This window comes from Leptonychotes weddellii, chromosome 1 (genome assembly GCF_054177405.1).
Source record: "Leptonychotes weddellii isolate Sample4059 chromosome 1, ASM5417740v2, whole genome shotgun sequence".
NCBI classification, from domain to species: Eukaryota; Metazoa; Chordata; class Mammalia; order Carnivora; family Phocidae; genus Leptonychotes; species Leptonychotes weddellii.
In genome coordinates this window covers 15,788,906-15,815,598 of record NC_138369.1, presented here as the reverse complement: position 1 = coordinate 15,815,598, position 26,693 = coordinate 15,788,906, and the positions used below count along the sequence as shown (strand labels likewise).

The 26,693-nt window shown below is 57.2% G+C and overlaps 2 protein-coding genes across 15 annotated transcripts; both read left to right on the top strand.

Moving 5' to 3' along the window:
* The first annotated feature begins 4,335 nt into the window (after window positions 1-4,335).
* Window positions 4,336-9,053, top strand: MON1A (MON1 vesicular trafficking associated A). 2 transcript variants are annotated; one of them, XM_006737336.3, is made up of 5 exons: window positions 4,339-4,766; window positions 5,977-6,462; window positions 7,043-7,808; window positions 8,520-8,667; window positions 8,767-9,053. In XM_006737336.3, exons 1-5 carry the CDS (start codon window positions 4,640-4,642, stop codon window positions 8,905-8,907), a joined length of 1,668 nt encoding a protein of 555 aa, XP_006737399.1. In that variant the 5' UTR covers window positions 4,339-4,639; the 3' UTR covers window positions 8,908-9,053. The 2 variants fall into 2 exon arrangements, with proteins under 2 accessions (XP_081674187.1, XP_006737399.1); XM_081818061.1 differs by lacking the exon at window positions 5,977-6,462 and having other exon boundaries at window positions 4,336-4,766.
* A 3,949-nt stretch (window positions 9,054-13,002) lies between these two features.
* Window positions 13,003-26,029, top strand: MST1R (macrophage stimulating 1 receptor). Of its 13 annotated transcripts, none has more exons than XM_081817966.1 (21): window positions 13,003-14,487; window positions 16,287-16,466; window positions 17,323-17,511; window positions 17,595-17,723; window positions 17,876-18,046; window positions 18,598-18,749; window positions 19,109-19,274; window positions 19,388-19,524; window positions 19,947-20,108; window positions 20,204-20,297; window positions 20,443-20,652; window positions 20,755-20,901; window positions 20,981-21,143; window positions 21,314-21,415; window positions 21,491-21,706; window positions 22,070-22,150; window positions 22,304-22,485; window positions 22,605-22,714; window positions 22,985-23,150; window positions 23,563-23,699; window positions 25,461-26,029. In XM_081817966.1, the coding sequence occupies exons 1-21, from the start codon at window positions 13,249-13,251 to the stop codon at window positions 25,714-25,716; spliced, it is 4,389 nt and encodes a 1,462-aa protein (XP_081674092.1). In that variant the 5' UTR covers window positions 13,003-13,248; the 3' UTR covers window positions 25,717-26,029. The 13 variants fall into 13 exon arrangements, with proteins under 13 accessions (XP_081674092.1, XP_081674064.1, XP_081674105.1 ...); XM_081817938.1 differs by having other exon boundaries at window positions 21,227-21,415; XM_081817979.1 differs by having other exon boundaries at window positions 20,440-20,652; window positions 21,332-21,415; window positions 21,494-21,706.
* The last annotated feature ends 664 nt before the right edge of the window (window positions 26,030-26,693 follow it).

The following is a 26,693-nucleotide window of genomic DNA, read 5'->3' as shown; positions in this document are numbered from 1 at the left end:
CGCCTGGGTGGCTCAGTTGGTTGAGCGACTGCCTTCGGCTCAGGTCATGATCCTGGAGCCCCGGGATCGAGTCCCGCATCGGGCTCCCTGCTCAGCGGGGAGTCTGCTTCTCCCTCTGACCCTCCCCCCTCTCATGTGCTCTCTCTGTCTCATTCTATCTCTCTCAAATAAATAAATAAAATCTTTAAAAAAAAAAAAAGTACAGGTGACAGGATTTGCTAGTGGTTCGGTATATGAGGTGTGAGCAAAAGAGATGACTCCAAGATCATTTTCTGAATAACTGAAAGGATGACGTCTTTCATGGAGATGGATAAAACTCTGGGAGGAATAAGTGGGGGTTTTTTGTTTGTTTGTTTTTAAGATTTTATTTATTTATTTGACAGAGATAGAGACAGTGAGAGAAGGAACACAGGCAGGGGGAGTGGGAGAGGGAGAAGCAGGCTTCCCGCTGAGCAGAGAGCCCAGTGTGGGGGCTCAATCCCAGGACCCTGGGATCATGACCTGAGCCAAAGGCAGACGCTTAACAACTGAGCCACATAGGCGCCCATGGGAGGAATAAGTTTTTAAGAGGATGATCAGGAACTCAGTTTTGGACATAGAACTTTGAGATACTGTAAGACATCCAAGGGCAGGCATCAAGTAGACAGTTAAATGTGTGTGCTTCTAGAAGTCAGAAGAGAGATTGGCACTGGAAATAAAAAATTGGAATCATTAATGTATCAATGGAATTTAAAACCATGAGACTGAATGAGATCACCAGTAGATTGAATGAGGACAGGGAAGAGATCTAAGGACTGAAATCTGGGTTCCCTAACTGTCAGAAGAACTGCAAAAAGGACTTAGAAGAAATGGTCCATGAGGTAGGAGGAGAACCAAGGAAGGAGAGTGGTGTACCAGAAGCCAAGAAGAAAAAAATGTTTCAAAAGAGAGGAAATGATCAAGTGTATCCACTGCAACTGAGTGAAGTGAGATGATCCTGAAGTCAACTGGCAACCTTGATAGGAACAGTGTTACTAGAGTAATGGAGACACAAGTCTAGTTGGAATGGCTTCAAGAGTGAGTGGGAGAAGTGGAGAGGCTGTGGCAGATTTACTTCTTGATTACCAAATATCCACGACTCTCCACATTTCCCAGTCCCTCTGGCTACGTGACTAGTTCTGGCCAATCTGGGCTTTGAAGTATTTAAGAGCTCATACATGACCTTCCAAGCCCTGTCTTCCACTGCCCAGTGATGTGGGAAAAGTACGTATTCCAATGGCAGAGCTATGAGATGCAAGTAACTTGGATTCCTGAATCACTGCTTGGAAAGGAGCTGAATTACTACCAGACCCATGGTAGATTTTGCGTGAGCAAAAAATAAGCCTTTATGTGTAAAGCCTCTGCCATTTTGGCATTCATTTGTTATACAACATAACCTAGCCCACCTGACTAATTAAACTCCAAGTATTATTTACTATTTTGAGGTTTGTTTGTTTTATAAAGGGCAGCAAAAAAATGGGGTGGAACCTAGAGGGAGGTTTGTTTTAATTTTTTAATTGAAATAAGACAGACGTAAAGTTCACAAATCATAAGTACAGCTCAGTCGATTATAACGGAGTAAACACACCCCAGGGAAGGTGTCTTGAAAATGGACGAAGCGTCAGCATATTGGTGATGGATAGGGGAGAAGGGAAAACCAATGATCTAGGAGAGAGGGACAGCTGCTGAAGCCATGAGCTATGCTTGTGAGGGCGAGAGGGACTAGAGTGGGGGAGTTTGCCCCCGCTGGAGCACGACAGCTCATCTTCAGTGAGAAGGAAGGCAGCGTCTGACAGGTGAGGTGAACTGGTGGTGGGAATCTTGGAAGTTCTCTTTGGCTGACTTCTGTTTCCTCAGCGGTATCACGGATAGCGCTGAGTGAGCGTGGGAGAAGCAGGTGAGGCAAGTTTGAGAAGAGAGAAGTTGTAAACTGATTGACCAGTGGAGTGGGAAAGTGAGGCGACATAGAAATGTGGTAATTGTTTTTTTTTAAGATTTTATTTATTTACTTGTCAGAGAGAGCGTGCAAGAGAGAGCACAAGCATGGGGAGTGGCAGGCAGAGGGAGAAGCAGGCTCCCTGCTCAGCAGGGAGCCTGATGCGGGGCTCAATCCCAGGACCCTGGGATCATGACCTGAGCTGAAGGCAGATGCTTCACCGACTGAGCCACCCAGGTGCCCCAGAAATGTGGTAATTTAAAGCAATGGTTCTGGACCTTCTCCTCGGAAGGTTGCACATAGCAATCCAGGTTTCCAGAAATGTGGTAACTTAAAGCAATGGTTCTGGACCTTCTCCTTGGAAGGAAGCACGTAGCAGTCCAGGTTTCCATCCAGGGAGCCAGGTCCAGAAGCCCTGGCCACAGCCCTGGGACTGTCAGTAGCAGCTTGCCCTCTGCCTGGACTCGGACAGACTCACCTCTCTGGGGTCACTCTCTCTTCATGTAGCAGTGCAGGCCCCAATCTGGCCTTCAGGGTAGCTTGTGAAAGAATGGTCTCCAAGGTTCTCATGGGGCCTGTGTCTTCTTGCGGAAGACCTAGCCATGCCCTCGTTACTGTAGCACCCACTGCCCTGGCCTCTGTGGTGTTACAATGGTTGTTTTGGCCTGTTTGGGATTTCTCCCATGGCTCTCCATCTCTGTCTCTGAGCAGACCTTTCTGAACAGGTTGCTGTTGAGGGCAAGTAGCCTCTTAGTTACTCTGGCCCTTTGTCAGACAAGGGGGCCCAAGGTGGTCCTCATGCTAGGAACCATCACTCTTGATTGCCCTGATGGATGGGATTAGTGGCCTAGAAAATCCACAAAGGTGGCTGTTCTCCCAAATGATGTTTCTTTGGTCCGACTCTATGTGGGGTGGTGCGGTGGGCCAGGGGTGCCCAGCCTTCACTTGTGCAATGCTCCAGGTTCAGTGCAGGAATGGCCACTGGGATGCCCCGTCTGTTTTGCACATTGAACTTCTGCAAAAGACTCATTTGAAGAAAGGATTCCATAGCTTCCAACAAAGATGACAAAACAAAAGGAGCTTGAAAGTCAGTTCTTTGGGTACATACAGGAGCTCCCTGATAGGAGCTCTGGTGGGATGGGACTGGGGGGTCTGAGAGAGTGCTCGTGGATACAGACAACCTGGGACCACACAAATGCGAGTGATGGGGACGCCGTCTCTTTGAGATTGCTCTCTTCGTGAACATTTTTGAGCACCTACTTCACGCCAGGCTCAGGGAGGAGCCATTTGCCCAAGGTTGCAGAGCTAGTGGGAAACAAGGTCTCAGTTATTCCTTATGACTCTGCCCTGGGAAGGCAGGGATGGGGTCACTAACACCAGTCCCTCCCAGGCCCCTGGCCTGCCTGCATGACCTCTTCATGAGTCTCTGGTCTTTGTTGCCCTTCTAGCCTATCCAGCCAGATCTCTCTTCACGAAAGGGTCAGTGCCTCAGATGGAACCCCTCCCCTGGGAATGTATATTGCCCCCCAAGTGAAGGCCCTTCAACTTGCCATTCAGGGGCCCAAGGGATGACTCCAGGTGAGCCATCCAATTTCATTATCCCTGCCATCCACTCCCAGCCACCTCCACCAGGCCCAGAGATCAAGCTGAGTCTATCCTGGCCATCAGATGGGCACTGAGAACCGTCATGTCTCTAGTTGTTTGTAATTTGTAAGGCAGGCCCCGGTGCCAAAATCAGGAAGTACAACAGTGTATTCGGAAAAAAGCCAGCCTGAAGACAAGTGTGTTCTTTCTTTGCAAATATCCAGAAAGCACTATTGGTCTACCCAGTTTTGAATGGGGAAATGTTCGTGGTAGGATGTGTGCTGAAAGACAGCAGGATACAGAATTGTTTCAATTCCCAGCTTCCAGCTTCCTTCCTGTTGTGACATCAGGCAAGGTATCTAAACTCTCCCAGCCTCAGTCCCTTGATCTATAAAGCTAGCCTGAGACACGGGCACCTGCCCCAGGGCGGAGTGATTAGGCTTGGATAACTGTGTACTGAACTTCTTAGCACACTGCCTTGGCGCTCAATGTCAGCTGCTGTTATCAGTTTGTAAAAAAAAAAAAAAAAAATTATTTACCTTTTTTTTTTTTAAAGATTTTTTATTTATTTGAGAGAGAGAATGAGAGAGAGAGAGAGAGCATGAGAGGGGGGAGGGGCAGAGGGAGAAGCAGACTCCCCGCCGAGCAGGGAGCCCGATGCGGGACTCGATCCCAGGACTCCGGGATCATGACCCGAGCTGAAGGCAGACGCCTGACCGACTGAGCCACCCAGGCGCCCAACCTATTATGTACATTAAAAAAAAACTGGGAGGAAATACACCAAAATGCGAACAGTGAAAGATCCTGAAAGGTGGGAGAATGGTGACCTTTCTTTAGACCTTGTTGTATTTTCCAAGTTTTCTACAGTGAGTAGGTACAATGAATTCTTTCTTCCTTTTCTATTTAGAAAAAGAACAACATACTTCATTTTTTAGAGGGGACTACTCAGAACCCATTCCCCAGAGGTTTGAGCTAGTTGGGTCCTGGTGAGGGATGCTTTCCTGTACTTACCACGTTAATTATGCCAGTGACTCCTGCCAACAGCACCTTCCCCCTTAGCCTCGATGACACCTTTGTTTGCCCCACAGGCGAGCCTGAAGGATGGCTGCCGACATGCAGAGGAAGAGAAGCAGCGAATGCCCTGATGGCACATTGGCTCCTTCTGATGGGCAGAGTATGGAGAGAGCTGAGAGCCCCACACCAGGACTGGCTCAGGGAATGGAGCCAGGTACGGGCAGAGTGTGCAGCTCCAGGAAGCTGACAGTGAGAGCAGCCTCCAGGGCCACTGGGATTCCCAACCAGTCTTTCGCTCCCACTCATTCACGTAGTTGTTCAGTCACTCCTGGGCTATTTGTCAGGGGCCGGGGATACTGCAGGGAACTGGGTTCAGTCCGGCTGTGTCCGGCCTTCCTCTCCATTTCGTGTTGGGCTACTCACCCTGTGCCAGCCTGGGTCCTCCTCCTGTTCCCTGGGTCTGCAGTGTACCTTCCTGGCTCCTTCTCCCTCCCTCAGCTCTCAGCTTAAATATCACCTCCTCACAAGTCAGGCCTGCCTGCTCTGACCATGCCCTATACGGGATACTCATTATTTTGTAACTTTATGTGTTTATGTGTGTATTGCACGTCTCTCGTCCCCAAGATCGTGAGCTCTTTGAGCACAGAGTGGTTGTATCCCCAATACCTAGTAGAGTACCGAACTCCTCGTAGAGACTCAAAATATATCTGTTGAATTATTCTGTCAAAAAAAAATCAGTAAAGGAGGACTGACATGGTCCCTGCCTTAGGGGAGCCACAAGCTAGTGGGGCCATTACACTGGAGTGGGTTAGGAACTATGGCCTGAGCAGAGTCAGGGAGACTTCTCGCAGGAAGAGAGAGTCACTGAACGCAGGAACCCCACTGCGGTGGGGGAGAAGGGTAACAACTGACAAGTGGCACAAGAGAAGTCAAGGAGGGAGATGTGACAGAGTGCCTAGGGTTGCAGGTCAGGTGAGGAGGTAACTAACATTTTTGCTAAGAGCTGAAGTGTGACAAGGAGCCGGCCATATGAGGAGGTTCCAGTGTCTTCCAGGCAGAGGGAACAGCAGGTGCAGAGGCCCTGAGGTGGGTGGGGGTGTGTTGAGGGTGTCCAAAGAGCAGGTGGATGAAGGTCAGTGTGAGTGGAATGGGTAAGGACTGTGAGATGAGAGTGAGAGAAGCAAGCAGATACCAGCCGCCCCCGCAGCCATGAGGGGTTTGGGTCTTAGTCCCAGCGTGATGGGCGGAGACTGGTGGGCTCTCAGTGGCAGGGAGGCATAACTCACAGTAGGCAGTAGTAGGAGGGAACAGCGGCCCGTCTCGCCAGGACAGGCAGTGAGGCTAGAGTGCCATATTAGGCACCTTGCTGGTAAGGTGGTCTGCCAGCGGGTCCTGCTCTAAGCACCAGTGCTTTTGGCTGGCAGGTGCCGGGCAGGAGGGTGCCATGTTCGTCCATGCCCGTTCCTACGAGGACCTGACGGAATCGGAGGATGGGGCAGCTTCTGGGGACAGCCCTAAGGAGGGTGTCGGGGGTCCCCCACCACTGCCTGCAGACATGCGCCAGATCAGCCAGGACTTCAGTGAGCTGAGCACCCAGCTGACGGGTGTGGCCCGAGACCTGCAGGAGGAGATGCTGCCAGGAAGCTCTGAGGACTGGCCAGAGTCTTCAGGGGCAGTTGGGCGGCCAGCCACAGAACCCCCCAGGGAGGGCACAGGCGAGGGGGATGACGAGGAGGCTGCTGAGGCATGGCGACTGCACCAGAAGCACGTCTTTGTGCTGAGCGAGGCGGGGAAGCCTGTGTACTCCCGCTATGGGTCAGAGGAGGCGCTTTCCAGCACCATGGGTGTCATGGTGGCCCTGGTGTCCTTCCTGGAGGCAGACAAGAATGCCATTCGTTCTATCCATGCAGGTGAGCCACCTGGAAAGGGGGGCAGGGAGGGCTCCCCTGGCCAGGGTTAATTCATAGCAGGTCCTGGATCCCCGGGGACTAGAGAGGCCTGGGATGTGCTATGTGAAGGGGTCCAAGGGCAGTCCTTCCGCCTCACTGGGCTTCAGTATTGTCATCTGAACATGGATAGCAACGCTGCCTGCCTGATAGGGCTATTGTGAGGGCCAGAGGTGGCTCTGATGTGGGCTTTGCCCTTGGAGAGAACCAGAAGTCGGGGGAGGTGACCAAAAAGCCCCAGGTCCTGGCTCTTGCCGTTTAACACAAGCATGTTTTTCTGAAGTGCTCACTGCATTTTGGCTGGTGCCAGTCTGTGAACCAAGTGGAAGGGACAGGCCTGGAGTCCTCAGGGAAAGGGGACCTTGGGCTGCCGTTTTTATCTTCATCATCCTTAAGTCCCTACTGTGTGCAGAGCTCTGAGGGAGGGTGGAGAGGATGTAGAAGGCGACAAGCTGCGTAGGAAGCCAGGGCTCCGAGGGAGCTGGGCAAGGCCAATCCAGGAAGGCTTCCCGGAGAAGCTGACACGCCCTCCCTCCACCTTCAGATGGCTACAAGGTAGTATTCGTGCGCCGGAGCCCACTGGTGCTGGTGGCAGTGGCGCGCACGCGGCAGTCAGCGCAGGAACTGGCGCAGGAGCTGCTCTACATCTACTATCAGATCCTGAGCCTTCTCACGGGCGCGCAGCTGAGCCACATCTTCCAGCAGAAGCAGAACTACGACCTGCGGCGCCTGCTCTCGGGCTCGGAGCGCATCACCGACAACCTGCTGCAGCTCATGGCGCGAGACCCCAGCTTCCTCATGGGGGCGGCGCGCTGCCTGCCCCTGGCGGCGACAGTGCGCGACGCGGTGAGTGCCAGCCTGCAGCAGGCGCGTGCGCGCAGCCTCGTCTTCTCCATCCTGCTGGCGCGCAACCAGCTCGTGGCGCTAGTGCGCCGCAAGGACCAATTCCTGCACCCCATCGACCTGCACCTGCTCTTCAACCTCATCAGTTCCTCCTCGTCCTTCCGCGAGGGCGAGGCTTGGACGCCCGTGTGCCTGCCCAAATTTAATGCAGCCGGCTTCTTCCACGCACACATCTCTTACCTGGAGCCTGACACCGATCTCTGCCTGCTGCTCGTCTCCACCGACCGCGAGGACTTCTTTGCAGTCTCTGACTGCCGCCGCCGCTTTCAGGAGCGCCTGCGGAAGCGCGGAGCCCACCTGGCGCTGCGGGAGGCCCTGCGCACGCCCTACTACAGTGTTGCTCAAGTGGGCATCCCGGACCTGCGCCACTTCCTCTATAAGTCAAAGAGCTCGGGACTCTTCACCAGGTGAGGGAGGGCCTTGGGGACACTGCTTGAGGGAGATAGGGGTGGGGATGGGGAGAAGGATTGGTCCTGAGCCCTGATGCAGTCCTGAAGCTGACAGCTCCTCTGGGAATGGACTGACATGTTGGATCTGCTTCCCTCTGACATCAGGGACCCAGTCTCCCTATCCCTCTGTTCCCTATGGGCATACATCTCTCCACTTTGTTACCCAGAAGGCCTTGAAATACCCAATACACCCAGGGAAGGAAGCTGGAACCGAGGTCTCCTGGATCTCCTGCCCTGGAGCAAGTCTGCCTTAGGGGTCATTTTAGTCCAGGCCAGGAGGCACAGTACTCCTCCTCCAACAGAGGGGCTGGGGCCAGATGTGGCATCTTCGATCCTCCCATTACCCCTTTTTGGGTTCCCAAATCACTCTTCCTCCACTTCAGACCTGTCCCTCTGTCTTAGACACCTAAACTCAGATTGGCCTCTCCAAGGGAAGGTCACCAAAGATGCCATGAACTTGGGGGAGGGGGAAGAACAGGGCTCCAGTGTGGGTGGGCCTAGCCCTGTCCTGGAGAGTCTTCTGTGGTAGGTAGACAGTGCCCTATCCTGGGAGAACATTTCGAGGGTAGGACACATGGCAGAGTCTCCCTGGCTAGGAATGGTTTGTTTCTGGGTCTCCAGAGAAGGCACTGGAAGTCATTTCTTTGCGAACCCCCCCCCCATCTCCAGCCCTGAGATTGAGGCCCCGTACACCAGTGAAGAGGAGCAGGAGCGGCTGCTGGGCCTCTACCAGTACCTGCACAGCCGAGCCCACAATGCCTCCCGCCCACTCAAGACCATCTACTACACAGGCCCCAATGAGAACCTCCTGGCCTGGGTAAGGTGGCCCTGGGCTGGCCTGGGCTTTATCGGGATCCCGGGCAGAGGGCCTGAGGGCTACCTAACCTCAATGACTACCCTGTGCCCCCTCCTCCAGGTGACAGGTGCCTTTGAGCTCTACATGTGCTACAGCCCCCTGGGGACCAAGGCATCAGCCGTCAGTGCCATCCATAAGCTGATGCGCTGGATCCGTAAAGAAGAAGACCGCCTCTTCATCCTCACGCCCCTCACCTACTGATGGGAACGTGTGTGGGTTCAGCCCTCTTCGGCACACTGGGCCATGGAAGCCACGGGAGCCTCCACGTGGGCTGGCCTCTGTTGCCCAGGCAGCAGGTGGGGACTGTGGGTTGGTGCGTGCATTAAAGTGCTTTGGGGAAGACACTCGTTGGGCCTTGTCACTGGTCCCTTCACTCACCCACTCTCACTCACATACAGATACCGAATCCTTCTCCCTGGTCCTTGCCCGTGCTCCCCCACGCACAGGGCCACATGCACATTTGAGTCCTTCTCCTCCCTCCCTTGCACAGCATCAGGCCACCGGCACTCAGAGTCAAAACTGGGGCTGGGGCTCTCTGCATTCAGCTAAAGTCTTGCCACACACAAAGTGTTCTCCAGCACCTCCTGGCCTTGCACCCCACCGCCCCACCCCAACATTCAGTCGGAGCCCCGGCGCCTCCCCTCTCACTCCTAGGAGGGGCCCCCAGCGGTGTGCCCCAAAGGACCTGTCATACGCTCTGGGAGGTGTGGCTCTGCTTACTGGGCTGCAGTAGCTCAGCAGTAGCTGAGCTGAGTAAGATTCGGACGGTCAACTAGGGAGAGTCTGAGCCTTGGTACATGTGGGTGGGAGCCCTTGGTGAGGTGGTCCAGTGTTCAGCACAGACCTCAAGATTCAGAGTTCAGCTTCACCGTAGCTCTAGGCCTCTGGGGAAATTGTCCCAGCTTGAAGGGCTATCCACCTCAGCATCTGTACTTCCAGCCAGTACATTCCTCGGGATGGCCCCAGGAGTGAGCTGGAGGGCCTGCAAGAAGACCCAGCTGACTTCTGGGGAGAGGTGAACCCTGCCCTAGGAAGGGCAGTTGCCACTAGGCACACTGGGCCCTCTTCAGCCACCCGATACCCTGGAATGGCCCAGCCCACGGGGGTCACTGTGGACATCCCTGGAGGCTCAGCAGTGAAGGCCCAGCCCCATTCACTCTATCCCGAGACCCTCTTTGGGCAGAACCCAAGGCACAGCTCAGAAAGCTTCTACCTTGCTGCTGGGGTGGGATGTGGGGGGGGGGGGGCGCTTTTCCAGTTCTGCCACAACTTAACCATCTCATTGGCTAGGGGAGCAGAAGACCTAGGAAATGTTTATGGGAGAAGAGTGTCCACTGAGTATGGTCTTCAGACTGTAGAGTGAATCACCCTCATGTAGTCTCTGAGAGCTGGGCTAAGATACTCTGCCACTAAAAACCCATGTTGGGAAAAGAAATTTGTGTGGGTAGCATGGGCCAAGGGTACACTGGAATGGTTCAATTGCTGTCCCAGGAAATGGCAGCATAGTCCCTGCCCTTGGCCCCATCCTGGATCACATTAGAATGGGTATGGCCGCAAGCCACCTGCCCTGACCCCAGAGTCCTTGGGGAACAGCCACAGGCTTGGTGGTGCTGCTCACCCTGCACATGTGCCCTAGGTCTCTTTTCTGCCTGTTCCTGCTTCTGTTTCTCCCCTTGATCCTGGCCAGTGCACCAAACCGCTGTCTCTGGGGCCCGGGTGATGATGCCATGACTGCTATCGGCATTCTTCTGGTCAGTGGTCCGCCCCTAGGAGCCCCTGTTGGCTGCTGTGATCCTCGTAGGGTTCTCAGCTTCTCTGCAGTTCAGCACCTATTCTGGGTGGGTGTGGAAAGGGGTGGTGACAATCAGGAGGCACCTAAAGTGTGGGGTTTATCTGGGGATCAAGGAAGGAATAACAGGCAAACAGGGAAGGTGCTCCTAGTGGGGGAACCAGCACGTGCAAAGCAAAGGACTTGATAAAGAACCTGGTATTACTGGTTTACACCGAAGCCGGAGGAGTTTTCAAGGCCTAGGGTTCTCGAACTCCAGGTAAAATTCTGGCACTGGGGAGCCACTGAACGTTTTAAAGCTGCAGAATGATACGGTCATACCGTGGTTAGAGAGATCCCCTGCTGAAACTCAGATGATCTCTTTGGGTTGGAGAAAAAGGCCAGCACTAGTTCTTTGGAGTAGTGTTCAGAGGGGTGTGAGAGCCCAAAATGGGAAGAGAGGGCACTCCTTCGAGGTCACAGATGCCAGGGTAGTTGGGCAGGTCCTAAGTCAAATATGGGCCAGGCCTTATGAGCTCAGCTTGGGGGAGCACTTATACCTAGCACAGACTTCCCCCACATGGTTTGCCTCCCCCCTCCTGCAGACTGAGCAGTTGGGGGAGGAGGAAGGGGTTGCTCCTGTGGATGCTTGCTATCCAGGACCAGGGCTGCCCAGGAAGGGACGCTGGCTTGGGGGCAGCCAACATCTTGGCCACATGGTGGCAGCAAAGAATCAACTGTTGACTGCTGTATCCCAACCCTCAAAACGGGTGGATAGGGTGATCAAGGAGGGCCCTGAAGTCTCCTCCCAACCCACAAAAATCTCTCCGAACGTCCTGAGGCAGGATGGGGGTCCAAGAAACTATGTCCTAGTGCCAGCAGAGACTGTTTCATTTCAGTTTTGCCGTGCATGACTATCAGGCATGTGCATGTTGGCTGTGAAACACAGGAACCATGCCATGATTTTTTTATAGGTATTTATTCATTTCCGGGCCAATTCTGGTTAGAGAAGGGAGTGCCTTTTACGTTGCCCGAGGCTTGGAATCCTCCCAACACTGGGTGTGGCTGCCCACTCCTGCATTTCCTCTCTCCACCAGGTGCTCATTGACCTCCAGCCTTGAGCGGAGAGGGAGTCCAGCACTAGGGATGGGGAAAAGGGGGAGCCAGGTATCCAGAGTCAACTGTGCTGGGGTGGGTATAGCACAGGATCTGTGGGACCCACAAAATGGATCTGGCATTGACAGGATCAGGAGGGCTTCCTGGAGGAGGTGCCATCTAAGTTCCAAGAGGAGGAAAGGAAAAAGGTGCTCCTGGAAGGAGGAACAAGGAGTATGGTCTGGATGGGGGAGTACAGAAGATACAGCTCCAAAAGTCAGGCTGAATGAATCCTGCTGGGCTGAAAGCTCCTCTCTCTCCCACCGCTCTTACCTTCCAAAGCCCTGGGACCCACAGTTCACAGATCCCTCAGACCTCAGCCTAGGGCCACTCTATGAACCTCCCCCCGCCCAGGGTCCAGGCCCACCTGGCTGAGGGGGCTGTCAGGCTGACGACGTCCCCCAAAGCCCCTCTCCAGTACTGGGGAGAAGCAGTTATCAAGGAGCGGCTGCTGAAATCCAGGTGTAGCCTCTCCTCCTCCCAATCCCATACACTTCACACACCAGAGAGAGAACTCTGGGCAGCCACCTAGTTAGAACTACATCCTCATTTCAGAGACAGAGAGACGGAGGCCCAGCATAGCTCACAGAGCAGGTTAGAGTCCCCTGTCAAAGCCCATGTTCCCCCCCATAGCAGGGGGTGCTGGAGCACAGCCAGCAAAGGCCAGCACTGTGTTTTGTTATCCCCATCCTGCGAATTCTGCGGACTGAGGCAGCCGTGGAGGTACCAGAGCTAGGGCTGGGCCTCCACAGAAGCTGCCTCTTCTCTGACTCTAATGTCTAGCCAGCACGTAGGCCCCAACACATAACCCCTACCGCCTTGGGCAGGTAGGGTGCAACGCACCTTCCTCACACCATCCTGGCACTGACATCCCAGGGCAGGCCCAAGGAACGATGGCTCCTGACCACAGAGGGTAGCAGTACCACTGGAGGGCCCCACGTCTCCCCTCTGGTCTTCCACACATTCTTGGCCTCTCAGGGGTCCCCAGGCCCTGTTCGGGAACCAGCGTCTGAGTGTGTTGCTGTATACTGGTGACAAGGGAAGAAATAAGCCAGGTGGTCCTCAAACCCTCACTGGTGCTGGGCCCCCTGCCCTCCTCACTTCAGCCTAGTCGGGCTTGGGGGGTCGTGAGGGACGGCTCAGGCCTCCTTACCTCTCTCCGGGCCACTCCACGCACACCCACCCACACGCCACGGAGAAAAACGCGCCCAAGAAGTGTAGGTGACAGGCCTGCGAGGGCCTGGAGAGTCGGGTGGGCGGAGGGGCTGGTTAGTCCAGGCCTTCGGCAGGCCCCGCCTACAGCTCCGCCCCCACACCCTGGCCCCGCCCGCCCCGCCCAGCGCCCTCGGGCCGACTTTGCTCTGAGCTGAGGCTTTGAGCGGCAGCTGGGGCGGCCTCTCTGTTCCCTGGCGGTGTCTGTGTGTCCACCTGGTGCCAGGTGCTCAGACCCGAGGGCAGGGGAGGGCGCTGGGCGTCACGGTAGCCCCGGGCGGGGCTCAGCTGCCGGAGGGGCTCTCAGGACGGGCTCTGGACGCGGGTCCCAGCCTCGACTTCCCTCGAGTCTGCTCCCAGCCAGGCCCGGGCCTGCAGGAGTCCCTGCGGGGCCCAGCTGGGCCTGGATGGAGCTTCTCCCGCTGCCGTCTCAGCCCTCACTGTTCCTGCTGCTGCTGCTGCTGCTGCTGCCGCCGCTGCTGGCCACAGGGTCCTGGCAGTGCCCGCACACCTCCTTCGCCACCTTGCGCGATTTTGACGTGGAGTACGAGGTGCCCAGCTTCTTGGCCGGAGCTCCGGTGCAGGCCATAACGACCTACGAGGGCGGCGAGGACGGGAGTGCAGTGTTCGTGGCTACACGCAATCGCCTGTACGTGCTTGGGCCTGGCCTGCAGCCAGTAGAGAGCCTGGCCACGGGCCCTGTTGGGGACCCTGGCTGCCAGACATGTGCAGCCTGTGGCCCGAGCCCCCACGGCCCACAGGAACACACAGATGCACAGGTGCTGGTACTGGAGCCCGCGCTGCCCGCCCTGGTCAGCTGCGGCTCGAGCCTGCATGGCCGCTGCTTCCTGCACGAGCTTCAGCCCGGAGGGACAGCCTTGCACCTGGCACCGCCAGTCTGCCTCTTCTCCGCCCACCACAACCGACCTGAGGAGTGCCCTGACTGTGTGGCCAGCCCTCTGGGCACCGTCGTGACCGTGGTTGAGCAGGGCCATGCCTCCTACTTCTACGCGGCATCCTCGCTGGGCGAGTCGGTGGCCGCGAGCTTCAGCCCCCGCTCAGTGTCCATCCGGCGCCTCAAGGCCGATGCCTCAGGATTCGCACCCGGCTTTGCAGCCCTGTCGGTGCTGCCCCAGCATCTGGCTTCCTACCCTATCGAGTACGTGTACAGCTTCCGTGCCGGGGACTTTGTCTATTTCCTGACCGTGCAGCGGGTCAGCGAGACAGCCCCCCCGGACGCCTTGCACACGCGCCTGGCGCGGCTCAGCGCTGCTGAGCCCGACCTGGACGACTACCGTGAGCTGGTCCTCGACTGCCGATTTGCGCCCAAACGCCGGCGCCGCAGGGCCTCTGAGGGAGGACAGCCCTACCCGGTGCTGAGAGCCGCCCACACCGCTCCTGTGGGCAGCCGGTTGGCCACGGAGCTGAGCATCACCGAGGGCCAGGACGTTCTCTTTGGAGTCTTCACGGCTCAGAGAGACAGCAGCCCCGGTGTGAGTCCCAACTCTGTCGTCTGTGCCTTTCCCATCGACCTGGTGGACACTCTCATCGAGCAGGGTGTGAAGCGCTGCTGTGAGTCTCCTGTCCTCCACGGCCTGCAGCGAGGCCTCAACTTCTTCCAGTCGCCCAGTTTTTGCCCCAACCCGGTGAGCAGAAAGGAGGGACCCTCACCTGGGAGCAGGTGGCTGAATCCAGTGAGAGGGGCTGAGAGGAGAAAGGGGAGGAGGGGAGAAGTTTTCTCTTCCACCCAGTTCCTTAGCACTGGGGCAGCGGGGTGGAGTGGTGCCGGGGTGCGGGGATCAGCCAAGCCCAGGCTACCTTGGAGGTTCACCTCCCAGCCAGGCTAGCCCCTATTGCTCCTCCATTTTGCTCTTTCACCCTCTCAGTTACCATGGCCTCTGATTTTTTAGGTAGTTTCCCAGATTGTGTGAGAACCAGCTTGCATCACAACTGTCTCTTGCAGACACACTGCCAAACTCCGGGTAGAAGGATGGGATCCCCTCCTACCGGCCCACCACACATTCCCTCAGGCACATACACAGAGAAACAGCCCCCCACACGGCAGATGCTAACAGAGTCACACAGATACAGCTACTCACCAACACAGTTCTGTTTTCCCTTTGGAAGCACTTGTTTTGTTCTGCTCTCCAAAGAGGGTGGGCAGGAGTTGTCAGAGAAAGCCCCCACCCCCAATTCAGGGAGCCTTCTGGGCCTTGGAAGTTTGGGGGCTTGTCCAAGAGCCTCCATGGCTTGGGCTTCACTGACACACTCATCCCCGATTGTTCTCTGTGGGAGTTCTCTATGGGGAGGACGTAGGACATGGTGGAGGCGGCTTGGCTCTTGTAAATTCCAGGAGGCTCACCCCAGTCTTGTGCAAGCAACTGTAAACATCTGGGGATGAGTAAAGCCTTAGGAAGGGGTGGAATTGGTTCACCACTAAGGAGTCCCAGGCTTTCTTCCACTATAGTCGGGGCCCTGCTCCAGTTTCCCTTCTCACCCCAGGCAGGAGGTCTCCCAGCCCATGCTGAACTGGGGGCTCTTTCCAGCAGGCCCTACCCAGGTTCTCTCCAGCCATGGTGTCAGGGAGCTGGAGGAGAGACAAACAGGACATTCGTTAAAAGATGCTGAGGATAAAACCCAAACCGACCCTTTAGAGCCATTGAAACAGTCCTACCCTAGCTTATAAGAGATTAAACCAAAGCAACGGGGTGAACAGCCTTAGAGGAGTGGTCTTTCAGTGAGCTGACTCACAGGCACTGCTCTCAGAGTCTTTGGTTGCCCTGTGGCCCTGGCCCTTCTGTGACATTCCCCGCTGATTCCTTTCTAGCTCTTATGGATGCCTCAGACGTGGGAGGAGAACTTAACAGACAGCGAGGAGTGGGCGATTTCCAGCCTCACTCCCTCAGCTGCATCTCTCTGGGTTGCAGAGACCCTAGGGGTGGAGGGCCCTTGTCTGGGCCTGCGCAGCCCCGCCTGCCCTCCTCGCTTTCCCTCGGGGAGTCAGAACCTCTCCCTGACTTGGCTGGTGGTCAGTAGGTCAGAAGACAGCCAGCATGAGTTGGCAGTGCCAGGTTCTAGGAGGACTGATCTCAAGATGGCTCACAAGCTGGCCAGGCCCCTGGGAGGTGTGTGAACCAGCCTATACTGTGTTTGCTTGGTGACGGGGCACGTAGTCTCCAGGGCTACACCCACTGTGTGCTGATTGTGGCTGGCCTCAGGAAGCCTGTGGGGCTCTTATCTGGCACCTGCCCTCTGTGGGTTCAGGTAGGGTTTAAGTCTGGAGCAGTCACCCTCCTCTCTGGGGCCCTGGACACTTGAGTCATGTTTTCAGGAGCCATGGGCTCATAGACAAGCCTGGAAACCCAGAGCTAAGGCCCTGGAACCCAGGGGCAAGCAGACAGGGGTGTGGCCCTGACTGGAGTAGGGCCTCTTTTCCACCCCTCAGCCTCACCTGTCCCTGAGTCATGCTGAAAACACCTGGATGGCTTCCGGCGAAGGCCAGGCCCCTTTCACCGCCTCAAGTGAGGACAGAGTCCCAGTTCCCACCCACCCAGGCTACAGACGAAGAGTGTGTAGAGTTTCTGCACCCAGCTCTGCACCCCCAGGGCTCCTGATCAGCACCGAGGTCTGAGCACTAGGTTAAGCATACTTGGTTTGATGGGAGCCTCCGGGCTAGCAAGGGAAGGTCCCAAGCAGCTAGGGCTACTAGCCCTGTCTGCGCTTTGCACTCACCTCCAAAACCTTGCATTTTTACCCTGATCTGATTTCTCAGAAGCTTCCACAGTCCTGCCTTGGAGCCTTGAGTGCAGCCCCTCAAACACCTTCCCGTTAAGAGCAGAGGAGAGGTGTCTCACAATCCCTGGGGCCTAGCCTTCAGGCCTCAGTTTTCCCCTTTTGTACCCTGAAGGGGATCCAGGTAGCAGCTGGAGGTGCAGGGAGATCTTTGGAATCTCAGGGAGAAGGACCATGTTACCAATCCCATGCTGGCTCAGTTACCTTCAGAGTTTAGCCACCTTACACTGGAGAGGAAACGGAAGCCCAGGCTGAAGTGCAGGGCATAACCGGCAGGGGGCGGAAGAGGACTGGTCAAGAGCTCGGACTTCTTACTGGCTCCTCTCCTGAGAGGAGGCTATAAGACCCCGGACAAGTGACCAAATACACTCTGAGCCCATTTCCCTATCTGCAAAATGGGAGTGGTGAGAGCACCCACTTTATAGGGCGGTTGTGAGGACGGAATGGGGTTGGGCCTGTAAGACTCTAAGTCATTATCAGAATGAACATGGCAGGTCAGAGCAAGGCATAGGAGAAGCCGGTCTTCCAGCCTTCTTTCCTGGCCTCTGAGAGACCCATAGGTGGAAGGGGGCAGGTAAGTGGCAGGCATGGGGCCTTATCTAGCTAAGCTAGGTAAGGGATGGGGGTTTGGGCTGCTGTGGTCACTGACAGAGGTGAGGAGCCCTGACCCCTTCCCTGGCCCTCCCCAGCCTGGCCTGGAGGCCCCCAGCCACAACACCAGCTGCCATCACTTCCCTCTGCTGGTCAGCGGCAGCCTATTACGTGTGGACCTCTTCAACGGGCTGCTAGGACCAGTGCAGGTCACTGCACTGCACGTGACACGCCTCGACAATGTCACAGTGGCCCACATGGGCACAGCCGATGGGCGCATCCTACAGGTAGGACTCCCACCATCTCCATGGCTCTCTGTCCCTGGGTCCCCATCCCCATTTCCATTTTGCTCACAGCTGACCTGTCCCAGGTGGAACTGGCCAGATCTCTCAACTACTTGCTGTATGTGTCCAATTTCTCACTGGGCAGCATTGGGCAGCCCACGCAACGGGATGTCAGTCGCCTTGGAGACCACCTGTTCTTTGCCTCTGGGGACCAGGTAAGGTGGGACTGGGGTCAGGCCTGGAGCCAGGACTGTGGGAGCATAGCCCCTCCATCCAATCCCGCCACCCTGACCTACAATAACCAGGGCGTCTATGGGGTCTGGTTACCCCTCCCAGCACCCCTGAGCCACCTGTCTGCCACTCCAAGGTCTTCCAGGTACCTATCCAGGGCCCTGGCTGCCGCCACTTCCTCACCTGTGGGAGTTGTCTGCGGGCACAGCGTTTCATGGGCTGTGGCTGGTGTGGAGACATGTGTGGCCGGCAGAAGGAGTGTCCTGGCTCCTGGCAACAGGATCATTGCCCACCTGAGCTTACTGAGGTATGGCTTGCTTGGCAGGGCACAGGTAAGGGTGGGACAAGCTGGGCCTGGGGTGGGGCTCAGCATGTCTTTTTAAAATTTTTTTAATACTATTTCTTTTAGTATCTTTTTTTTTTTTTTAAAGATTTATTTATTTAAGAGAGAGCGCGAGTGCATATGTACACGTGAGCGGGGAAGGGGGAGAGGGAGAGAATCTTAAGCAGACTCCTTGCTGAGGGTGGAGCCCAACATGGGGCTTGATCCCACAACCCTGAGATCATGACCTGAGCCAAAATCAAGAGTCTGACGTCCCCCCAGGCGGGGGGTCAGCATGTCTTAACCATGATCCTCAGGCCTGGAATGTCCTCAGTATCGCCAAGAAGGGTATTCTTGGCAGAGAGGATGGCACATGCAGAGACTTGGAGGCAGAAAAGTGCCTGAGTGAGGACTAGGGAGTGGCCTAGGGGACTGGAGGGAGGGCAAGCAAGGGGCATGACCAAAAACTCTGGGGAAAGCAGACAGCTGAGAGCCCTGACCCACACAAGGGACTCAGGCTCTCTCCCCCTCTTCAGTTCTACCCGCAGAGTGGACCCCGAAGGGGCAGCACAAGGCTGACCCTGTGCGGCTCCAACTTCTACCTGAACCCTGCTGATCTGGTGCATGAGGGCACCCATCAAATCACCGTGGGCCAAAGTCCCTGCCGATTGGACAGTTCAAACCTCAGGTATAATCTGGTCTCTGCCCTTTCTATCCCTGACAGGGGTGACCAAGCAGCCCCTTCCCTCTGAGACCCTGTCTTCTGCTTGCTGGGGGCAAGGAGGTAGGAGGCAAGCTGCAGTGGTTCTGGCTGCTTGGTGTCTGAGGAGACATCTCTGTCCCTTCTTGAGCCTGTATATGCCCTACCCATCTGTGGAGTCGTGGAACTGGGCAAGGTTAGTCCCTGCCTCACCAGATCCTGCCTACCCTGGAGGAAGGGGAGTGAAGAGATGCCGTCTTTGGCCTCAGGGGAGACCTGATATGTGGCAGGCATGCACCCAAGCCTGTGTGACCCCTGACTGACCTTGGATTCCCCTGGTGCCCTAGACCAGTGCCCTGGAAAAACCTTGTAGAGGAGCTTGAGTGTGAGATGGAGCCCTCGGACATGCAGCCAGCTGGACCAGCCAATATCAGCCTCACCGTGACCAACATGCCCCCAGGCAAGCACTTCCGGATAGATGGCACCTCCATGCTACAAGGCTTCTCTTTCATGGTGAGGCCACCTTGCCTTGTCTGTGCCCTTGGCCAGCTGGGCAATATGGGCAGTGAGGGGCTTGGAGTGGAAGGCCTCTTATGCCAAGCTAAGCCACCTCCATACCCTCTTAGGAGCCAGTGCTGACAGCAGTAAAACCCCTCTTTGGCCCACGGGCAGGGGGCACCCGCCTCACCCTTGAAGGCAAGGGCCTGTCTCTAGGCACCAGCCAGGCTGTGCTGGTCAATGGGACTGAGTGCCCACTGGAACGGTGAGTGCCAATAGGCCAGGGGAGGGGAGGCTACAGGGCACCCCCCCCCCCCCCCGGGGAGCCCTTACCACGTGGGACTTGGATCCTGCCAGGGCAGAGAGAGGAGAGCTCAGTCACATGGTCAGTGTAGGGAGCAGGTCCAGGAAGAAGGCTCTGTTGCCCCCTTCAGCCCAGAGGCGGTCTGGGGATGGTGAGACAGCCCATCACAGAGTTTATTAGCTCCAACCAAGGCTGTGGGGAATGTGTTCCCGCCCCGCCTTCTTGGAAGACTTAATGGCCCCATCTTCAAACAGACCCACCGAGTATGGGCAGGTTGGGATGACCAACAGAGGAACTGGGAGGGATTGGCCGACCCTTGGAGAAGGTAGGTCTGGCCATTACGGAGGGTGATCCTGAGCCCAATCCCCCACCCCGTTCTGCAGGGTCATCGAGGGGCAGCTTTTATGCACCACCCCCCCTGGGGCGGCTACGGCCAGCGTTCCCATTCACCTGCAGGTGGGGGGCGCTGTGGTGCCTGGCTCCTGGAACTTCAGCTACCTGGAAGACCCTGTTGTGCTGGGCATCAGCCCCAACTGTGGCTACATGTAAGTGCCACCCCCTTGCCTGCTCTGGTCTCCTAGGAATGAGGGAGCCAGCCCGAGAGAGCACCCCAAGCCCACCACACTGCTCTGCTCCACAGTGGCTCCCACGTCACCATCCGTGGCCAGCATCTGACTTCGGCGTGGCGCCTAGTGCTGTCATTCCATGATGGGCTTAGGGCAGTGGAAAACAGGGTGAGCGGGCACGGGCAGCTGCCAAGTGGGCACTAGCCAGGAGGGAGGAAGGCTGAGTTCCAGCTCTACCCCACGCTGGGCTGAGGAGACCGGGGTGGCGGGAGATGGAACGCCTGGCTGACCACTCTTGCCTGGGCCCCAGCAGTGTGAGGGACGGCTCCCGGAGCAGCACTCGTGCCACCTGCCCGAATATGTGGTCCGAAGCCCCCAGGGGTGGGTGACGGGGAACCTGAGCGCCCGGGGGGATGGAGCTGCTGGCTTCACACTGCCAGGCTTTCGCTTCCTGCCCCCACCACATCCACCCAGCATTGACCTGGCTCCACTGAAGCCTGAGGAGCATGCCATTAAGTTTGAGGTAAGCGTGGGGGATGGAGGGCAGGGACGGTGGAGGGTTAGGGCTGAAGCCTTGCCCAGAGGAGATGGGGGCACTGGCCAGTCCTCATGACTGTCTCTGCAGTATATTGGGCTGGGCGCGGTGGCTGATTGTGTGGATGTGAACGTGACCATGGATGGTAAGAGCTGCCAGCATGAGCTCCGGGGAGATGTGGTCATCTGCCCCCTGCCCCCCTCCCTGCAACTCGACAAGGACGGTGTCCCCCTGCAGGTAGGCAGCTCAGCTGGCCCTCCACGGGAGACGTGGGCTGGGGCTTGCAGGCTGGGCCTGAGCTGCTACCTGCCCCCAGGTCTGCGTGGATGATGAATGTCACATCCTGGGCAGGGTGGTACGGCCGGGCCCGGAGGGGGTCCCCCAGGGGCTACTCCTCGGTCTCCTGCTGGCCCTGCTCCTGCTTGTGGCTGTGCTGGCCGCTGCGCTGATCTTCAGCTACTGGCGGAGGAAACAGCTAGGTGAGCTCTCCACTCCCCTCCCGACTCAGCCTGTACCCCCAAACCATGGCCTCTCCAAGTCTCTGTATCCTCTTTCTGCCCAGGCCTTGGCGGTCTGCCCACACCCCCTGGGTACAGGGCAGCCTCTAGGAGTTTGGAGAGGCTGGCCACCAAGGGCTGTCTTTCCATAGTCCTCTCTCTAAACCCAGGCGACCTGGTGTCCTTGGACCGGAGGGCCGGAGCCGTGCCCTTGCCTGTGCTCCGCTTGGGCTCTGACTACAGAAATGGCCTTGGTGAGCTGGGGGAAGCGCTGAAAGCTAGAGCCACACCCTCTACTCCATAGGCCCCTCACTCCATCTCCTCCACAGCAGCCCCTGACGCCGATGGTCCGGATGGTCCGGATTCCACCACCCGGGACCACAAAGCGTCCTCCTCAGACAGTGGGGATGGGTCCTGCGTCCCACTGCTGCGGACAGCGTCCTTCCAGCTTGGGGACTTGGACTCTGCGCTCCTGGCCGAAGTCAAGGATGTGCTGATCCCCCATGAGCGGGTGGTCACCCACAGTGACCGAGTCATTGGCAAAGGTGTGGGGGCCAAGACAGGTGGGGCTGGGGCACAGACGGAGTCCTGAGATGGCAAGGGCTCAAGGGACATTTAGGCAGGACTCCGCTCTGGCCTTTTCACCAAGCTTTGTGACCTTGGGAATACCACAGAACCTCTCTGAGCCTCCATTTGCTCACCTGTGGAGTAGGAAATCGTTCTGTCTTCAGTGGATTCTGGGGCAGATTAGGCGGGCATGGGTGGGCTGCAGGCTCTGTCACCGTGTAGCTGCTGCTTGTTTTTAATGTGAGATTGGCCAGTTGGTGCTCTGGGGTTTGGTTGCCGGTGACAGCATGTGGTGTGCACCCCAGGCCATTGGGGCCCCCTCACCATCTCCCCTTCACCAGGCCACTTTGGAGTTGTCTATCATGGAGAATACATAGACAAGGACCAGAATCGAATCCACTGTGCCATCAAGTCGCTGAGTCGTAAGTGGGGAAGAGGCCAGGAGGGTCCCCGGCCCTGCTGTGCTCCCCCACCTTGCTGAGTGACCCAGAGCAGGAGACCTTTCTTCTCCATTTCCCCATCGGACCCTGGCAGAGGGTCTCCCTGGTCTGAGCCTGACTCCAGCCACCCTGCAGGCATCACGGAGGTGCAGGAGGTAGAGGCCTTCCTGCGCGAGGGGCTGCTCATGCGCGGTCTGCACCACCGAAACGTGCTGGCTCTCATCGGTATCGTGCTGCCACCGGAAGGGCTGCCCCGTGTGCTGCTTCCCTACATGCGCCATGGAGACCTGCTTCAGTTCATCCGCTCTCCCCAGCGGGTCCGTGCTCAGGTGGCCCAGGGCAGGCGGGGGGAGGCGGGGAGGGGGTCAGGAGACGTGGGCAGTGGCTGGGGATGCGTTGCTAAGCCCTTGCTTACTGACTCACCTGTGGCCCCCAGAATCCCACAGTGAAGGACCTCATCAGCTTTGGCCTTCAGGTAGCCCGCGGCATGGAATACCTGGCAGAGCAGAAGTTCGTGCATAGGGACCTGGCTGCTCGGAACTGCATGTGAGGGGCCAGAGCATTTGGGGTGAAGCAAGGGGGGCAGGGCACCAGGGTGTGCAGCTGCCTAAAGGCACCTCAGGGAAGGGCCCCCACTCCAGCCCTTACTGCGCAGCCCTCGGCATGTCCACCCTTCTCCGGCCCTCTGTTTTTCTGTCTGCCCTGCGCAGGCTTAGATTGGACACTGTGGCTCTGAAGCCCTGTGAAGGCCTGGAACAAATGGGTTCAGGGCCTGGTGGGGGCCAGTCCTGAGTGTGATTTCCCTCCCACCCTCAGGCTGGACGAGTCATTCACTGTCAAGGTGGCTGACTTTGGCCTGGCCCGTGACATCCTGGACAAGGAGTACTACAGCGTTCGACAGCACCACCATGCTCGCCTCCCTGTCAAATGGATGGCGCTGGAGAGCCTGCAGACCTACAGATTCACCACCAAGTCTGACGTGGTGAGGCCACCCCTGTCCCAGAGTCCACAAGGCCTCAGTGTCCTGGGAGAGCACTCGGCCTTGCCCATTCAGCTCCAGCTGATGATCTGAGTCCCGGGAGTCCCCAAGCTGAGCAGCCCCCCACACAGCCCATTTGCCCACCTCTGGAGCAGGTCTAAGATGGACTCCTCTTGCCAGGGCACGAGGGGGCTGTGAACTCATTGGCTCCTTGCCGACAATACAGGGCCTTCCCAGGCTCAACTCTGGGCAGGGTCCGGTGGTAAGAAGAGACTGAGGGAAGATGCTTATGAGGTATTGAGGAGTGGGCTCTGATTGATTTCCAGCTGGAGGGTTCTGGGAGGTAGAGGACCTGGGGGGCCCACCTGCCCCCAAATTTGGGGTAAGAGTTGAGTCTCCTCTCCCCTTCCCACAGTGGTCGTTTGGTGTGCTGCTATGGGAGCTGCTGACACGGGGCGCCCCACCATACCCCCACATTGACCCTTTCGACCTCACTCAATTCCTGGCCCAGGGTCGGCGCCTGCCCCAGCCTGAGTATTGCCCCAATTCTCTGTGAGTATGCGGAGGTGGAGGTGGGAGGGAGTTGGGCCCCAGAAACAAGGGAGGAGCAGGAGACAAAGCTCTCGGCTGGCTCTCTGACTGATCCTCTGGTCGACCTGGAAAGGGCCCCTCTCTGGGCCTCAGTTTCCTCATCTGTGGACCGGTTCCACCCCCATTTGGGGCTGAGTGCTGGGAGGATGTCATGGTTGCCATGGTAACGGTACTCCCCACTCAGAGTCTGGGTTGAGGCCAGTGATTTGATTTCTCAGCACTCCTCTCACCCCACCCCCGCCAAGGGGGCCTGTTTTCCATCTTTTCCATTCACTTAACCTCAAGGAAAGGTTCCATTAGCTCCCACACTAGCCCCCTCCACATCTCCAGATCAGGATTTTTCCCTACTGAATATAGTTTCAGATTCCCTGTTCCCAAGGCACGGTGGCAGCTGCGTTGTCCCCGTGCCTGCCCGGTGGGTCTATGTGAGGGTTCAGCTGCGGAAGCGGTCCGCGTGCCTTGCCCGTGCCCAGGGCTTTGTGGTTAGGGCAGGAAGAACCAGGTCACAGGTAAAGGTGGTTGATGACTCCTGTCTCAGGCTGTGTTCCAGAAGGGTATGAGTAACCCTTCCTCCGGCCCTGCCTGCCTTGGGTTTGATCTTTATTATTCGTTTCACTAGTGCATCTGGTCTGAAGTAAGGGAAATCACCTTTACCGCCCATCCGCCCCGCCGGGTCAGGTTCCCTGAGAGAGCCTCTGAGCAGGGGCTATATGGACTGGGGGTTTCTTGGTAGACTGGGGGCCAGGGAAGCGGGACTGGGCTGGGGGAGAAGCTGGGCTGCCGTGCCCTGTGATGCAGCAGAGGCTGTAGCCCATCCCACAGCGGCTGCTTGATCTGGGGTGGCTCTTCGGAGTATTACAAAATTTAGATCAAGGGGCCTGGTCCCGGGACTAGACATTAGTAAGTCACTGGTCACAGTGAGAGCTTGGGGAAGGCAGCTGTCTTCTGCCTAGGGCACTTCCTAGGGAGGGCTTCAGCAAGAGCCAGCAGCCGCCGCTGGGATCTGAGTGGACCGCCACAGCATCCATTAGACCAGGCCAAGTCCATTCTCCTCTCGAGGCCTCAGTTTCCTCATCTGTAAAGTTGGGATGATGACAGTACCACCATCAGAGAGTCTGAGAATTAGGAGATATTGTGTGCAGGGCACTTAGTGTCACTTAAGGCAGGGAGGGCATTTCCAAGATGAAGAGGCACGTATTAGGACCCACCAGGCAAACCCAGAGAAACACTGCTTGGGAATCACGGTGCCACTGGGGCCACCCCCCACGTCCGAGGCTCAGGACTTCTAATCCCCATTTCACTGGACACGGGCTTCCTTCCTAAAAGACATAACTGTGATAGCTCACGAACTGCGCCCTAAGCTATGCACTTTACCCGCGTCCTCCCACCCTCTGCCCTAACAGCTCTGTGATCAGGGCACGATCCAGAGGCACAGAGAGCCTAAGGAACTTGCCCAAGATCACATTGTTCAGGTCACTGGGCACGGCAGTCCAAGCTCTTAACCTTCGGGGCAACTGGGCCTCTGCCAGGTGGGGAGGCAGGACTGGAGCAGCAATCCGCAAGGCTGAGAAGAGCCGCCCCTGACTGGGCAGCGCTCGGCAGTAGGCCCTGTCACCTGTCCTCATCGCTGTGTGGCCTGCCCTCGGGGATTCACAGCGGGTGGGCCGCCCGGAATCTCCAGCTGGGGATGCCCCCTGCTCTGACATGCCCCTCCCCCCACAGGTATGCTGTGATGCAACGCTGCTGGGCTTCGGACCCGGCGGTGAGACCCACCTTCGCGGTGCTGGTGGAGGAAGTGGAGCACGTGGTGGCCAGGCTGCTCGGGGACCACTACGTGCAGCTGCCTGCAGCCTACGTGAACGTGGGTCCTGGTGCCTCGGATGAGGCCAGCAAGCCCCTGGGACAGTCGCAGACCACGCCTGTGCACAGGAGCATGGGTCGGCCCCGGCCTCTCTCAGAGCCACCGCAGCCCACGTGACCCCAGCCCTAGGCAGGCCCCAGGGACCGGCCCTGCCTAGCAGCCAGGGAGTTCGTCCCAACCCGCCTCTGGGCCCTGCCAGGCCCGGGGCAGCCCAAGCTGGCCTCTGTCCTGTCTCTGCCCCTGAACCTTCAGGGGCGACCCGGGGGGAGCAGGGCCCCTTGGCCCCTCACTCCACAGAGGGAGCAGTGGGGTGATCCTCGATGCAATGAGTGTTTTGGGGTATCCGGTGTGTTCCCGACCTGCTGGGCACAGGAGACTCAACAGTGACCGCACAGGCAATGGCCCTTGAACTAGTAAATGAACAAACGGATATTCGAGTGCAAATTGTGGTCAGTGCTCTGAAAGAGAGGCAGGCTGCTTTGAGGGAATGGAGGGCAGCTTTAGAGAGAGAATAGAGGTGAGGGAAGCCTCCCTAGGAGGTGACATTTCTTTTTTTTTTTTTTTTAAAGATTTATTTATTTATTTGAGAGAGCGAGAATGAGAGAGAGAGAGAGAGAGTACATGAGAGGGGAGAGGGTTAGAGGGAGAAGCAGGCTCCTCGCCGAGCAGGGAGCCCTATGCGGGACTCGATCCAGGGACTCCAGGATCGTGACCTGAGCCGAAGGCAGTCGCTCAACCAACTGAGCCACCCAGGCGCCCTAGGAGGTGACATTTCTGCTAAGGCCCTGTCAGGTGGGAACTGTGCCAGAAGCAGAGGTGTGGGAAGAGAGCTTTGGGCGAAGTGAGCAGCACATTCAAAGACTCTGGGGCTGGAAACAGGTAGGGTCAGCAAGAAGGCTCCAGGGAACAGGAAGGGCAGGGCAAGGCCCCGATCCAGGTTACAGGGCCCTGGGGACTTCTTGATGGAACCAAGAAGGGTGGGTTGAGTACCCAGGCGTGCAGTAGCCAGCCCGTGTCTGTCCCTTTCTAGCCCTTCTCAGAGCTCCCTGCTCCACCTGCAGCTCCCCTCACACATATACAGACCCCTCCCCGCC

Bases quoted from the DNA above. Each gene is read 5' to 3' on its own strand.
- MON1A (XM_006737336.3), top strand. From the start codon at position 4,640: ATGGCTGCCGACATGCAGAGGAAGAGAAGCAGCGAATGCCCTGATGGC. The intron at 4,767-5,976 runs GTACGGGCAGAG...TTTGGCTGGCAG, and splicing joins GGCTCAGGGAATGGAGCCAG to GTGCCGGGCAGGAGGGTGCC. The intron at 6,463-7,042 runs GTGAGCCACCTG...CTCCACCTTCAG, and splicing joins CATTCGTTCTATCCATGCAG to ATGGCTACAAGGTAGTATTC.
- MST1R (XM_081817933.1), top strand. From the start codon at position 13,249: ATGGAGCTTCTCCCGCTGCCGTCTCAGCCCTCACTGTTCCTGCTGCTG. The intron at 21,707-22,069 runs GTGTGGGGGCCA...CCCCTTCACCAG, and splicing joins TGACCGAGTCATTGGCAAAG to GCCACTTTGGAGTTGTCTAT. The intron at 22,715-22,984 runs GTGAGGGGCCAG...TCCCACCCTCAG, and splicing joins CTGGCTGCTCGGAACTGCAT to GCTGGACGAGTCATTCACTG.